This window comes from Chlorocebus sabaeus, chromosome 14 (genome assembly GCF_047675955.1).
Source record: "Chlorocebus sabaeus isolate Y175 chromosome 14, mChlSab1.0.hap1, whole genome shotgun sequence".
In the NCBI taxonomy this organism is placed as follows: Eukaryota; Metazoa; Chordata; class Mammalia; order Primates; family Cercopithecidae; genus Chlorocebus; species Chlorocebus sabaeus.
This window is the reverse complement of record NC_132917.1, coordinates 33,053,308-33,069,843: the sequence shown is the minus strand read 5'-3', so window position 1 is coordinate 33,069,843 and position 16,536 is coordinate 33,053,308. Positions and strand designations below refer to the sequence as shown.

At 38.3% G+C, this 16,536-nt stretch overlaps 1 protein-coding gene across 14 annotated transcripts in view; it reads right to left on the bottom strand.

Moving 5' to 3' along the window:
* The window catches only part of LTBP1 (latent transforming growth factor beta binding protein 1), a 444,991-nt gene that overhangs the window by 28,901 nt on the left and 399,554 nt on the right, over positions 1 to 16,536 (bottom strand). For all 14 annotated transcript variants that reach the window (XM_038006776.2, XM_038006775.2, XM_038006780.2 and 11 more), the window contains 5 exons: positions 10,549 to 10,725; positions 9,790 to 9,876; positions 7,796 to 7,924; positions 6,963 to 7,103; positions 5,831 to 6,001 (listed from right to left, as the gene is read on the bottom strand). In XM_038006776.2, the coding sequence (XP_037862704.1) occupies positions 5,831 to 6,001; positions 6,963 to 7,103; positions 7,796 to 7,924; positions 9,790 to 9,876; positions 10,549 to 10,725 (705 nt within the window). The remainder of the gene's footprint in view (positions 1 to 5,830; positions 6,002 to 6,962; positions 7,104 to 7,795; positions 7,925 to 9,789; positions 9,877 to 10,548; positions 10,726 to 16,536) is intronic.

The following is a 16,536-nucleotide window of genomic DNA, read 5'->3' as shown; positions in this document are numbered from 1 at the left end:
GAGAAGAGAAGTCAGGGGCTGGAATGGGGCAAGGAAGGCCTCCAGCAGTCTGAATGGGGAGACAGTCAGTCCATGATACATCCATGGTGAAGGAGAAAAACTTCCTCCTAGTGCAGTCTGTGGTCTGGCCTCTAAGACTTTAGTGGAGCATTGAAATGGGATCCTAAGCAGCCCCAGCAATGTATGAATTCTACAATTAAGCAATTCTCCTTATGTAAAGCTCTCCTGACACAATCCATCACCCTCATTTCCCCTGCATGTGGTACCAATATGCAAGATGCCATCTAACTTCAGAGAACGCTATTTAAGCAGCCACTCCTACCTCCTCCACCTACCAGTATTCTCAGATGTAGTTGCTGCTTTAGCAAGAATTAGTGCCCATGACCTACCGGACCAGAAGTGTGAAAGCTCGCTCTGGAGCCAAAGCTTTACTTTACACTGCACTTTAATGCTTAAAGCTGATGACAAGTGGTGCGATTTATTCCCTAAATTCCTCCAGCACTGATTCCATCAGTAACGAATTGTTCCCCAAAGCAGTACTGCACTCCTAAGGAAAATGGGATGCTTGATGTCTGACAGGCTGGGATTAGTCCTGTGCTCAGATGAAGAGATAGACAATGTGGTCCTTCTCAACGATCAAGATATCCGGGAACAGTATATTTAAAAGGTTCAATGGCAGAAACTATGAACAAACTAGTTTTAAAATTCACATATTCTTTGCTTCCTTTACGATAAATGACTACCAGCATTAACGTAGGTTTTAACAAAATAAAGTTAGATGCTATTAGATGTTTCTAGAGCTTTGCTTCCTGCTCAGAGGAAGCGGCAGCGGCAGCAGCAGCAGCTCGGGACTTACCAGAAATGCAGAATCCTGTGCCTCCCACGCCACCCCATCTTTTGCAAACGAGAAACCAGCATGTTTTTTGATAAGCTCTCCCAGGTAACTGACATGCCCATTAATGTTTACAAAGCAGTGGTCTAGAACAGAAAGTCTTACATTAAGAACAATTATTTCTGCATTTGTCTACGCTTAATTTGTGTTCACATGCTATTTAGGTAACTGTGTATTTTATAAGATCCTTTTGATTTTCATTACATTTGAAAATGCATTTGATCTGAGATACCTAGTAGTAGCACCCATAGTTGTTAGTATCTTCTGAAAATGTACCATGTGTCAAACACTATTTGAAGTGTTCATGTATTATTTAATTCTTACAACCACTCTGAAAGGCAGATATTATTTTCACATGAGAAACTGAGGTACAGAGACAGAAAATTAACAAGGTCATGGCGATAAGAAGTTGCCAAACCAGGATGCAAAGCTAGGCAACCTGGTTCTAGAGCAGATGGGCTAACCCTGATGCCCTGAGGCTCCTCTTAGTTCACTCCACTCCAGCAAACATGTGCTTTGCAACAAGAGATGGTTTTGTGTAAATGTGACTACACGATCAGGTGCCAATTAAGGGAATGCCAACTAATCATAGGACCTGTGGAAAAGTTTAATTTCACTGTGTACTTCTCTCTGGATTCAGAATAGATGATCTCATAAGCCTAGTTCTAGGTCTATAATTTTGGTAGTATAAAAGAAAAGTTCCCCTGTGTCTACCAAATACAAAACATTAGCTGGGAGTGGTGGTGCGTACCTGTAGTCCCAGCTACTTGGGAGGCTGAGGCAGAAGAATCGCTCGAACCTGGGAGGCGGAGGTAGCACTGAGCTGAGATCGCATCACTGCACTTCAGCCTGGGTGACAGAGCGAGACTCTGTCCAAAAAAAAAAAAAAAAGTTCCTTCGGGGCTGCCTCCCTAATTCCTATACTTCAACAGATACATTTCGAAAGCAGTTTTCAACATGCATTTCCTAGAACCCTGGGGTCCTTCACAGGTGCCTCCAGAGCCTAAGTAGTTGTTCTTGCCAACCAGCCCACCCAGTATTTTAATGTCAATGAATTTGTATGCCGGAGGTTAAAATTACAATACAGTTAACAAACAAACTACCATTGTTTTAAAAAGTAACAGATTGGAAAGCACTGATTTTGGTTTGGCTGACCACGTACACTAGAGATTCTTTTTGGACACTTCATCATAATAACTGTGGATATACAAACTAGAAATAGTATAGCAATGAAGCTAATCTTTTTTTTTTTTTTTTTTCACTTTGGCATGTGGTATCTTTTTTCCCCTGATACTCTGTATTCTTCCAAAAATATTATATAATATATACTCCTTCATATGTATTTGTTCTAATCCACTTTTTAAAATGTTTTTGAAAACTTTAGTTGAAAACTATGCAATATTCTGAAATCCCTATTTTCAGAATAGATTTAATATTTAGAATATTGCTACATTATTCAAATATTCATTTCTCATAACAAAATACTGGAAGGTTTTTAAACCTAGTCAATTAAATAAAGTGTAAATGTTTACAGTGTTTTGGGGGAATAATTTTATTTATCTATTTGAGACAGGGTCTGGCTCTGCTGCCCAGGATGGAGTGCAGTGGTGCGATCTTGGCCCACTGCAACCTCTGCCTCCTGGGCTGAAAGCCATCCTCCCACCTCAGCCTCCCAAGTAGCTAGGACTAGAGGTGTGTAGCACCACACTCGGCTAATTTTTGTATGTTTTGTAGAGATGGGTTTCACTGTGTTGCCCAGGCTGGTCTCAAACTCCTGAGCTCAGGCAACCCACTGCATCGACCTCCCAACATGCTGGGACTTCAGGCATAAGCCATGGTGCCAGCCAGGATAATATCATAAATTTAAAATGTACACACTTAGCCTGGTATTTTCATTTGTCGAAATTTTCTTACTGAGCCATTCCTGCAGGTGCATACATGGAGGTTCACTGCAGCATTGTTTATGGGTACCTACCCAAAGGCAATGAAATCATTATGTCAAAAAGATACCTGCATTTGTGTGTTTACTGCAGCACTACTCACAACAGCAAAGAGATAGAATCAACCTACGTGTCCTTCAATGGAGGAATGGATAAAGACATTCCTTTTGGGTAGGTACCCAGTTAGTGGGATTGCCAGGTAGTTCTATTTTTAGTTCTTTGAGAAATCTCCATACTGTTTTCCATAAAGGCTGTATTACTTTTTTTTTTTTTTTTTTGAGATGGAGTCTCGCTCTGTTGCCCAGACTGGATGGAGTACAGTGGCACGATCTCGGCTCACTGCAACCTCCACCTCCTGGGTTCAAGCTATTCTCTGGACTCAGCCTCCCGAGTAGCTGGGATTACAGGTGTGCGCCACCAGGTCCGGCTAATTTTTGGTATCTTTTAGTAGAGATGGGGTTTCACTGTGTTAGCCAGTATGGTCCTGATCTCCTGACCTTGTGATCCACCCGTCTCGGCCCCCCAAAGTGCTGTGATTACAGGCATGAGCCACCATGCCCGGCCAAAACAATGTAATTTTTAAACAACTGCATGGAATCTGCTGTTTTATAGATGTACATGATTTATTCAGTCACTTCTTGTGCGGGGCATTTGTTTTTTTCCTCCCCTAACCTTTCCCTGGCCCATCTTGCCCCAGTACTGATTTTCCTTTTATAAACAATGCTGCAATGAACCTCCACATATGCACCTGTAGGAACGCTTCAGTAAGAAAATTTCATTATCCATGGAATACCACTAAGTCATAACCAAGAATAAAATCGTGCATTTTGCAGCAACATGGGTGGAACTGGAGGTCACTATCCTAATTGAAATTACTCAGAAAGTCAAATACTGAGTGTTCTCACTTATTATTGGAAGCTAACCAATGGGTACACATGGACATATGGAATGGAGTAATAGACACTGGAGACTCCAAAATGTGGGAGTCTGGAAGTGGGGTAAGGGTTGAAAAATGACCTATTGGGCACAGTCCGCTATTCGTGTTATGGGTGCACTAAAAACACAGACTTTACTTACCACCACGCAATACATGCAGGTAAGAAATCTACACTTGCACCCCTAAATATATCAATGTAAAAAATTTTAAGTTATTTTCATCAGTTTTAAGAGATCCTAGATTGTAAAATGTATCTTGATATAATTGATGTTAAAAATTGGGAAAAATACCTGTGGACATGGTTATATATCATAATTATCAGACGACCCCAATCTCAGGGATGCTGAAGTGCAAAATATAAAGCAAAGTGTAGCTCAGATCAATGATACAGACTTCAGTTATAAACACTGTTGGATATAAATATATTAATATACAGCAATGGCTAATATAAATACATAATGATAATTAAAGTGTAGGAAAATGCTAGGATGATAAAACCCAACTGTCAAAAGTGAGTGTCTTTAAGGAGCCGAGTTCAACTGTGATGGCGTAGGTGGAGGGGAATATAACCTCTTTGACTATTTTAATACTTTAGGAGGAATACATGTGATTTGTGGAAAAAATTAGACAATGAAAAACCACTGCATAAGTAAAAAAGATTTGAGGTAGTATAGCATTGTGAGAAAATGACTCAAAAGCCTCACTGAACTCACATTAACTTAGTGATTTCACTTTTGTCTCCCCGTGGCATCTGCTTCCAGGGCCCGAAACAACCAGTAAAGCTAGTAATTAGCCCCCTGCTACCTACATCCTCCCAGCGCTTGCAACAACCCAAGACAGATATAGACGCCTCCGTTTTACAAATGAGCTGTAGAGGGTGAAGTTTTTTTCCCCTGGTCATGCAGCTGCTATGGCAGTGCTGGATTCCAGACTCAGCGCCATCTGGCCCCAGACCTGCCCTCTCTCCAATTCTGGGCTGCTATCATTGCCATCTAGTGCTTTGTGTATTTGCTCTTTATCCTTGGCTATTCATTTTCTTCTTATGGGAATTCCCAATTATTTTCTCTTTCATGCTACATTGGTTTTCAGTTATTTCTAAGCTGGAAAGCTAATTTATTATATAGCTTGAAAGAAATATTCTAATTGAATTCACTAAAAATTAATGCATTTCCTCTTTTCAAGCAATTTTTCCCCTCTCGACTGTTCTGAGAATATATTCATAATAAACTCTTTTGCTTTCTACTTGCACATGATCCTTCTACCTTTAACAAGTCAACTTTACAAAAGGATATACTGAACACTTTCGAGTGCTTTCCTTTAATGAGAAGGTGCTATGATGGTAAAAAGGGAAATTGGCAGTCAGTGCACAACTCAACGGTCACCAGACAGCCCAGCCAGGAAGCACAAAGCCCGCACCTTCCAGGCCTCCTCCAAACTGGGAGAGGGGATGAAACTGGGAGCTTAACCTGTCTCATCTTTTCCAGTTGGCCAAAGGTTTAAACCCAGATAGATCTAGAACTTGAAAGGAAAGGAGATTTGTTGAAATATTTCTTCAATTACTTTCTAAACCCTTCCCTTTTTGTTCTAACCCGTTTCTTATATCTCCATATACAGAGGTTGACATGAAAATTTGGACTTTGACCTACAGTGATTTTCTACTGTCTCTAATATATGTTTTGGTCTAAGTAGAAACTGTTAGGAATGAGAAGAACTGTAGTAAAAAATGAACTGCCAGGAAATATAAATTCTAAGCCTATGCCACTGATTGCTAAGTTATGTTTCTTTGGGTCATTTATCATTCACTGGGGAAATGGAATGAGGGTTTCAAAAATTAATGACAGGGTCGGGAGCGGAGGTAAACCAGGAGCGAAATGTTTATGCAATCCTGCCCTACACACACACACACACACACACACACACACACACACACACACACACGTAATGAAAGTAAGATATCAGGAATGAAGGCGAAGATATGCAAGAGAAACGTCAGGATGCAAAGGAGGTGAAATGAACTTGTCCCCAAAGGCGTCCTGCAGAAGAAACTGGATATGGGCTCACCTGAATCCTTCATGGGGCAGAGGGCACACTGCATGCCCCAGGCCTCTCCATACAGACAGCAGCACTCAGTGTACGTCGTCTGCTTGCCCACAAGAGGCCGGCTACACACGTACTCATCACTCAGATGTTCCCAGCACAAATCTTGGTAGACATCAGTTTCTTCTATTTGTTCTGAAAGGGAAAACATAGTTCCATGAAAATTGCACAGTTATTCCTATTTATAAACACTGTGTTGGAAGCCAGCAAGTCTCCAAGCTTCCATCTCTATTTCTAAGAGTGATTTCCAAGTAGAAGTCTGAATCCATTCTGGTCTTTGAATGGATCAATTCTCTGTCATCTCATTCCATCAGCTGAAATTCCACCTGCCCATCCGGTCCCAACACAATACTTCTCTCTACAGCTTCCTACTGTTATATACAATGCCCACTATTTTGCTTGTCCGTCATAAGCCTGATGGGCTTCTCACTCTTCTAATCTTCACTTTTTCATTTACTCCTGTCAAACCCTACCATTTCTTTCCACGTAACAGTTATTGAATTCACGCCTTCTCATCCATTTAACCTGCCAAAGCCCTGGACCAGTGACACTTCATCCTAGAGTCTTTAATTCCTACCTTTCAACTGACTTCATCCAAAGCAGTCTCCTGAGGCGAATGATGGATGATGCCAATTATCAGCGGCTTTTTACCAATTATCAGTAGCATCAGGGATGACAGGAGTTTCTGTGGGTGGACTTCTGGGCTCTCCACCACCTTGTTGAACTCCACTCTCTGCTCTGCTGAGCCTTATCCACTCCCTCCACTCTGCTGAGCACACCTAATTATCTTTCCCTGAATTACATTTCCCTCAGCTGCCTTTGCAGGTTAGGGATGATGAACCCTCAGCCATGGAACAACCCTGCCATCTGCTCAGCTGCTCCATGGTCCATACTTAATGAGTGTGTCCAGGCTATTAAATCTCTTGCATACTGATGATATGCATCTTATTATTATTTCTGTAAGTATCTCATTTTAGTTATTTCAAAATACCCAAGGAATTCATTTTTTCTATTTTCCAGTGGTTCACAATTTTAGTTAAAAGGAAAACCTTATGATATTTATTTGGACACAGGTTTGCATCTCCTGGAAACATACCGTTTGACTCAGCCGGTCTTATACATCTTTTTTCTGATGCATCCAGGACCATGGGGTGAGTACAGAAGCAGTTGTAAGAGCCCTCTGTATTCACACACTGGCCATCAATACAACTACTGGGGTCTTGACATTCATCCATATCTTAGGAGAAAAAAAATATTACTAAAGAAAATCAGCCATCAGTTGTACCTCATACACTTACCAAACTTTACACATGGCTCTATTTAGTCCAGATTCCAGGGGCTGCCACTTTCAATTAACCACACATTATCATCCAAAAGAGAGTGGCTCTGACTATAAAAATGTAAGCTGCTCTGACTGAAAAACAACATTGCTGCTGCTGCTGACATTACATAAGGAAAGAAAACATCCATGAACAGGATATGCTTAGAAATTTAAGATAAAATGGCTCCTTACGATAACTTTTAAAATTATTTCCTTTTGCTATATTTTTCTGCCTAGTATATGTGGTTTTCTGCTTAAGCATTAAGGTCTGGGTCAGTATTTAAAATGGCTCTCACTTGCACAGTATGAGTGATGAAACAGGAGGTGCCACAGACCAAAAGAACACTTCAGTTATACCAGTGGCCTGAATTATAATTCCACAGTGAATATTAACTCTTTGTTTGAAATACATTCAAACAGTAGTATGGAGGTGGTTTTTTTTTTTTAATTTTCTTAAATTGTGCTTAAGAAAAAGATCCCTAAAACATTTACACATCTTTTCAACATATGATTTAGATTCAAGGAAATTGTTTTTACTACATAGCATAGTTATTTTTTCCATCTGTATATTTTCACAGTACACCATACTATATCCCCTTAAAGCTTACCAAAGCACTGCAGTTTCACAGGATCGTAGTATGTCCCTTGCTTACAGTAGCATTCATACCCAGGCCGAGTGTTCAAACAGAAACCATTTTTACAGATTTCTTGTCCAAAAAGTAGGCATTCATCTGCATCTATTTGGAAAAAAATTGAGAAATACAAAAAGGAGTTAGGTTTGATCTTTCAATTAAAAAGAGTATAACCAGATTTGGGGCTTTAAGTAAGATATTATAATATTTATATTCCAAAGAATCCTACAGAAACAGCAATATAATATTCTTAAAATAAGGCCTAATTGGCAGGCATAAAAACACAAACAGATGTAGTTTGTCTGTGATATTTGAGAAGCAATGGCCAAACCATTATTGGAGAAGTGTATTTGTAAATATGGTTTCTGAGATGCTACCTCATATTTGATGAAATGGTCTATGGTTCCATAGTGGCATCAACAGAAGGATATGTACCTTTTAAGAAATGTGTTCTGTAATGTCTATTCTGGCCCATTCACTAGTTGAGATGTAGAAAGTTTCCAAGAAGGTTTGGTGGAACTTGAATGCAAGTCTTTCTTGATAAAAGAAAGCACAAGTTGCTAAGGGTGTTAGCAGACTCATTCCCCCATAGAATTAATAGCTTTGTTATCTCAGTTTACTCAGTGATAAATTAGAGACAATAGGAACACCTACCTAATAAGAGTGGAAGGATGAAATGAGATAATCCATGGATAGGACTCAGTATATACTCTGGCATAAGCAAATACTCGAAAGTGTTATCTGTTGCTTTTACTGCTATTATTAGCATTAGTTCTAGCATTTTTGAGCTAATGTCATCTATTCCTCATTTTACAACCTGAAGACTCCATAGAGGATTTGCTTAAAGTTACACAGATGGAAAATGGCAAAGCCAAGCCTAGAACATATGGCTGGTTGGATCTGAATCCAATCTTCTTCCAACCATTAACAGCACTGCTAAAATAGGAAGAGGAGGAATTTATTTTCATATAAAAGAGAAGATGAATTTATGGTGAAATCAGAGCTCTGTACCTTAATATGAAGTGAGATTTAACTACATCCCTGCAAAAACATAGTAATGTATATTTGTGAATTTGGAAACCATTCAACACGTATTATAAACCAAGTCTTCTCGTTATTTAATTGGACCAAATCATAGATGTATTTAAAAAAACACAAATGGAATTTCTTACCCAGCTACTGAATTATACCATATTATTCAAACACTAGTTTTCCAAAAATTGACAATAAAAATGATTTTATAGTCTGTTTCCCAGCTACTTAGCAGTCTCCAGTATTAAACTATAAAGGAAAAAATCACTTTGTATATAAAAGGTAATATCTCTATCATGAAAATGTCAAAAGTGAGTGGTTAATGAGGAAATATTCATACACGTGGATATTCACCAAAATTAAAAGGCTGCACATTTATTTTAGAATTATATAATAGTAGTATTAACTATATAAAACATGTCTACTCTGGTTGTCTTCTCTTCCATTTCTCATTATGAACTTGTGGCCACTGGTAAAAGGCCCCACAACAGTAGGATAAAGTCTAAAAATACAAGAACCTTAGCTTTGTTGATGACCATAAAGACAAATAGTGGTCAAATTTATATGATTTCTATTAAGCGTCTAGAATAAAACAATATATTTAGTAAGTATGTACTAGGTACAGAATTTGTTAAGTACTTTCAGATATATTATCTTATTTAATCCTTATCATAACCTTTGAGAAATTATTCCTATCTCAGGGATGAAGAGATAGAAACTCAGAAGTTCACCTCCCAATGTCTACTTCCCAGCATCATAGAGTTTGTGTTCTGACTCCAAGTCCACAGAGACTTTCTTTTAATGGTAGAATTAAGGACTTTGTAATCAGTTTTTATGACTAAAAAGAACTCTAATTCTGTGAAACCCAAGCCATGCGTTCACTTGAGTATCTCACATGTACACAATGTGTTGAAAATTTGTTTCCACTTGATTCTGACCTTTATAGTTCTCACCACCAGCTTCAGAAGAGGACTCTCCAGCAGGCACAAAACCTTTCCCTTTGGGACACATTTCAGTGAACTCAGCTGATTTTAGAAGAGACAAAACCAAGAAAAGAAATAAGTTGAAAAGAAAAAAAAAAGAATCAGCATCTTCCATGAATGCATGTTTCAAGTTCAGTTTTGCTTTCTCAGACTTGGTAACTTTAAGGCAATTCCAGCAAATAAATTTAGTACAATCTCAAAAAATTATGGATTAAGTGCAAAGAGATCTAATGACTTCATAGATTTTCTTACACTTTTTAATTAAAAAAACCTCCAAGTTCACTCATATTTTCTTACTCATGCTTTACTTGATATTATAACTATTATTTTTCCACGACTGTGATGTCTAGTTTCTTAAAGGTTTAATAAGAATCAATTACACAAAATCTTAGCTTCAATACACAAACTTGAGTTACGAATAATGCCATATCATTATTAGCAGCAAAGACTGATTTTAATTTTAAAGTGGAATAAAACTGAATTAACTTTCTGCCAAAATATCACACAGAACCTGAGTGTCACAGTACACTCTGATGAAGAGAAGTTCAAGGATTCATACTAAGATGGGATGCGGGTGCTGGCTCTAGCACTGAATGAAACTCACTATATGGTAAGTCGCCTTGAGTTGGCTGTGGGAGTGAGTGTCAATCATTTCAAGGCCCAGGGATACCATATGACCAAACACAAGTGACCAAACACTCAGCAGATTCTTACCAGTTCCCAAGACCGGGCAGGGGAAGATTTCACAGTTATCTCCCCATCCCGCACCCGATGTACAGCAGCATTCTTGTTTCGTGACATTGGGGGCCAACACATTATCACAGAGACTGGCGTCATTGAGATTATAGTAGCATTCTTTCTTTTCTTCTTTGGGTTGTTCTACATCTAAATCTAAATGGAGTAGAGAAGGTAAAGAGTGACAATAGGACACATCAGAACTACCTAACACAACTCGTAGAGAATGCAATGGGTGAAAGAGTGACCGTGTCAATAGCATTTGCTTTATAGAAAATGCTTTCCACTTTCAGTGTCAGATTCTTCCACTTTGAGATAAAAATGCACTTGAATCCTGAGTCTTGGTGGAATTCTAACATACCCCAAGAGTGTAAATCTGTCAAAACCATTTCCTTTTACGTGAACCAATTATTTTATTATTGTAGATTTGGCTGTGAGTAGAGTTTCCAAATCTGCTTTTCTTGCCAAACATAGGGCCATTTGTTACTGAGCTATAACACCTACTTAAATCAATAAAAATTTTCTCCAACACTTGACCAGGGGTCTGAGCCCACACATAATATTTAACCCTTAGGTAGTTATTTGAATCAACCATGCTCCCAATCTCTTCTGAAGACTGCACAGAAGAAGATAACTAGGAAAATACTGCTGTAACCTGGAGCCTATTAAATAACCTTTCATCACTGAAAATCTAACTACTTAAATTGTTGCAAATATATGACTTTGAATGAAATAATGAGTGCCAGCTAAGCCTCAGGATAGAATTTCAAATCTGGGTTCTAGTCCCAGCTCAAGTGCGTCCTACAGGAAAACATATTCTAACAGATTCAGCTTAACCCTCTGTGTGATAAAACACGAATGAGATGATATGAAAGAATACAAATGATAAGAACAAAATCCACCCACTTTCAGATAAGGAAACAGATTGAATTCGATCAGATATGAAGTCTTTGAACAAGTCTGTGCTTTTAAAAAATGATCACTATTTTGTGACTAGACTTGGAAAGCAGTCACACCCCTTCTCTCCTGTATGCTATAGAGTTCAAATTACTGCCTATGATCCAGTTTGAATTTATTAACTGTTTTTATTTAATGCGACATCAAATAAGAAGCTGACTACTGTCATAATAATTACTTAGATTAATTCTAATGAAATATTGTCACTAGAACTCTACTATTTCCAGATTCTTGGACTCAAACTGTAAGGTCAAAAGGAAGACATTTACTGGTGAGGATAAGAGTTTAATGTCCGCACATACTTACACTTACCTTTGTTTTGAAGTTAGTAGATAATTATATGAGCAGGGAAATTAAATAAATTATTTTTACAATATCTTCCTATATGTTTATTTTGACAGGGCCTAGTTGACAGTGGGAATGTTATTAATATATTAAATAGTAAATGTGTTTCTAAAATATAAACTCATAAAATTCTATCAGAAAAGCTACTGCCCTTTCTTTCCTCTTCTGGCATTCATTAAAAGCAAACAAAGCAGCAAACAAACCTCAGAACACAGAGTATTAGTGAGACTATAAAGATCCCTCATCTAGTTGATTCTGGCCAATTCTCTGATTATTTTGTCTTTGACAGATTTCAGTTTGGACAGTAAGTTAGCATTAACAGCTGATGACAAATGTAAATCTAGAACAAGTGTCCAGGAAAAAACTCAAATGCTGATTTCTATGCAGCAGTTTATGAAGTGGTTTTAAATCATTTCCTCGTGTGTGACATTGGGTAAAACCTGCCACTTCCCTCATCTGGTCTAGCTTGCTTCAAGTGTGCAGAAGACTGAAATTCACTTTGTGCACTCTTAAAGGAAGGGATCTTCGTTAGAAGGGCCTCCAAGCTCTTAGACATGGAATTACTTGGGAAAACTAAGAGTACGTATTTTAAATTGTTACTAAATCAATTATGAACCCTATAGAAAATTTTATAATCTCTCCCTCAACACCGTGAATAAATTGTCAGCCTGTTACTACTACCAATTCTGCTCAATTATTTTATTCAGCTGGTCCAAAAATGTAGCTAGTTATTAATAAATAATAGTGAGAAATACAAATAAAAAAAGCAACAGGGTTTTGGTAATCAGGTTTATTCTATGGTTTGTGCTAAAAGAAGGCTCAATTTTTTTCCCGTCATGTACAAAGTTGTAAGCATGTCATGGTGTTTATTACAAAATGGAATACTTTGTAATAAGGCCTCAGTGAAGATTATACTCACAGGTAATTAGAAACTACAGGCTTCTCTGAAGTCAAAGCATGTCAAAATTTATAAATATAAATTTAAAATCTGAAATATATTTATATATAATTTTACGTATTTTAAACACACACACATATATAGACAAATACCTATATGGTAAACATTGTTTTGTTTACTAAAATGTTTCTTACACTCACATCACAAAAACTAAGAAACAAAACAATCTTTGCCTTTCTGGGGAAAGAAGCAGATTACTTCCCATAAGGGAAATAATCAACAATATAATTATAATTATTCAGGTTTTACACTTGTTGTTAAAAGTTTTGGTCTTATTTTCTAAGACGTTTGAAAGTTCAATGTTTATACAGCTGGAACTGAGGGTTAGTCAGGCCCTCATCTGTGTTTGGAAATAAATTCAAATTCTTTTTTAAAAACTAGTCCACAAAGGTCATTCTGGGAAAAGCTACAATTTCCCTATCTTCCTAGTCTTTAAGTAATTAACTTCCTAGAGCATTTTTCCATTGGGATAAAACTCTGGTCAGTAAATATGTGATAATGTAATTTCTTAAAGAAATTCTTATAAGAGTTTAGTTCATTGCTGCCGGGGTGGAGGGTTTCTATATTGGAAACTAATTTTAAAAGATCAAATCAATAGTTATAGAAAGTGCCAAGCATTAAAAACAATGAATCTTCTTTTTCTTAAAGATATTATGAATAAGATTAGCTGTACTACATATCTCATGCCACAGACTTCTAAAAAACACATGAATCCTCCTTCAGACTTCTAAAAAATATATTAATCCTCCTTCAGTATTTTCAGATTTGAGTTTTCAATTTGCATTAAGAGGTTGGCTTCACATTTGCATAAAAAGATCAAATTTTTCATATTTTATTCTACAGGTGTGGCTGGTAACAAGAAGAAAGTTTGGTTTTGGACATTTTCTATGTTTTTTTCTGAGGGAACTTTTACAGAGGACTTTTCATGTGATCCATAGAGTGACTATATGTGATAGAAGGTGCTGGTAAATACAGATTCCTCAATTCCCAGAAGAGAAAACCAATGTCGGTTCCAACTGGCCTATGTCTACTGCTTTCCCCAAAACCCTTCTTTGGAGCTCAGGTTCTTATCTCACATAGCATGGGTTTGTTCTGCTTTGCCCTTTATTCTTTTCATCTTTGAGATAAATGGGAAGAGGGACACAGATAATCTCTGCTGCCGGGGGTTCAGCAACAAGGCCACAAATAGTGCAATCATGTCCCCTGGCTCTGAATAGGAAGGAGTGGGTTTGAGCTGAAGACACCACCTACAAAGAGCCCTTTCTGGGAGCTCCTCCTGTCTTGGTTCATCAGCCTAAAGAGGGTGTGGGCCATTTGCTTGTGGGGCCATTTCCATCTTTAGTCTTTCCCCATAAATGTCTAATCTTAGGAACTACTGTTGGGATGAGAAAATCTACAACATGTAGTTGGTCAAAGTGGATATGAGCTTTTTAAATGGGCTCTCCCTTTCCATTTACAATGTGTTCTGAAGGTTTGTATGAGTTCATCCTCTCTGAACCTTTTTGGAACAGTCAGAATTACTACAATGACCCAAGAGTAACACTGCTAATACACATGAATAAATAGTTACCCCGAAAGAAACAGCTGCCTGTAGTCCTGAAAAGAGATCAATGGATAAAACTCTGTGCGTGTGATGATGTTCAATAAATTACTTTCAGCAGAATTACCCAGGGCACTTTATTTCCTTTCTTATTTTAAAAATGCTACAGGCATTAATGTTTTTAGTGAGAAAGAATTCTTTAATATTTCAAGGAGACATAAAGGAAAACTTAGAAATTCATATGCTTTGTTTTGAGTTTTCTCATACAAGAACTTGGAAAATGAGAAATGTGTTTTTCTTTTTTTCGAGACAGAGTCTCACTCTGTTGCCCAGGCTGCAGTGCAGTGTTTCAATCTTGGCTCACTGCAAGCTCCGCCTCCTGGGTTCACGCCATTCTCCTACCTCAGCCTCCCAAGTAGCTGGGACTACAGGTGCCCACCACCATGCCCGACTAATTTTTTGTATTTTTTGTAGAGACGGGGTTTCACCACTCAATCTCCTGACCTCGTGATCCGCCCGCCTTGGCCTCACAAAGTGCTGGGATTACAGGCATGAGTGACCTCGCCCAGCAGACATTTCTGATCTTAAAGCTGGAAACTTAACATTTGTCTTATCTGAGTTCCTTTCTCAGGAAATGACCTTCAGGCCTCTTAAAAAAAAGTATCAAAGAACTGAAACTCACCAGATTACCACATCCTGACATGAGATGTTGATCCCTGATTCATCATGATTGCTTCCCTGTCCCTCCCTTGCTCTTGTTTTCTTACACATTGTTACATTTCTTCCCTGTTACATAAACCCCTAGTTTTAGTCCATCAGGGAAGTGGATTTGAGACTGAGCTCCCATCTCCTTGGCCATAGCACCCAATTAAAGCCTTCTTCCTTGGCAATACTTGTAGTCTCAGTGATTGGCTTTCTGTGCAGTGAGCTAGAACCTAGACCAAACCCCTGGTGTTCAGTAACAGAAAGTGGGTAACTTAAGATGGTAAAACATGTCAAAGCAGTCAAAGTGAAGTTTAGGAAAAAAACCACAAGAGTAAAAACACTTTAAAAGAGGATCTCTCCACATAGTGCTTGCTCTTAAAGAAGTCTTAAGGAGTGAACTGGAGGCTTCACTCCCAGGACACACACACACACCTAGGCCTCACTGCACAGGGATGGGTAGACAAGGCTATCAGGGAAGGATGCCTGGTGGAGCTAACATCTAGTGAAGGCATTATAAGAGAATGGAGAAAATGAGCCAGGGACAGTGAGAGGGTGAGGAGAGGAGAAAGTCGGGGATATTACTATAGAGTGGAAAAGCAGGGAGAAGAAAAATGAGCAGAAATGGATGAATGAAGGGGCTCCTGAAAGCCAAATAAAGTACCGTGGGCCCAGCCCTCTGTATCCATGGGTTTCACATCTGTGAATTCAATCAACTGCAGATCAAAAATATTTGAAAAAATAAAAAGCATACAAAAACAAATAATACAAATAAAACAATAGTATAGAGTAACCATTTACATGTCATTTATATAGTATTACATATTATGAGTCATGTAGGGATGATTCAATGTATACAGGAGGATATGCATATGTTATATGTAAATATTATGCTGTGTTCTATCAGTGGCTTGAGCATCCATGGATTTTGGTATCAGTGGGGGCCCTGGAACCAAGCCTCTTAAATACCAACGGACAGCTGTACTGCAGAGAAAGAAAAACGAGAGAAGAGTACAGAGTCAGAATAGGAAGCACATAGGGAGATGGGGGAATGAGCAGATGCCACACAACACAAGCCTGTAACATTCCTGACACTTGGGTGTCATGAGGGCCTGCAAGGATAAATGCATGAGTAAAGCAAATTCGAAGTGACACACGAAGTGTATGGAAACATTTAAAAGGAAATGTACAAACCATTCCTCTTCAGGTTTAGTTTATGGCAAGTTCTAGGATCCAAAATGCATTTCTAATGCAACATTATGGGTATATCTTGTAGTATTAAGAAGATAAAATAAGACCAGTCTGGGCAACATAGTGAGAACTCGTCCTACAAAAAAAATTTAAAAACAAGCTGTGCGTGGTGGTGTAGGCCTGTAATCCCAGCTACTCAGGAGGCTGAGGTGGGAGGATCACTTAACCCCAGCAGGTCAAGGCTGCAGTAAACCATGACTATACCACTACACCA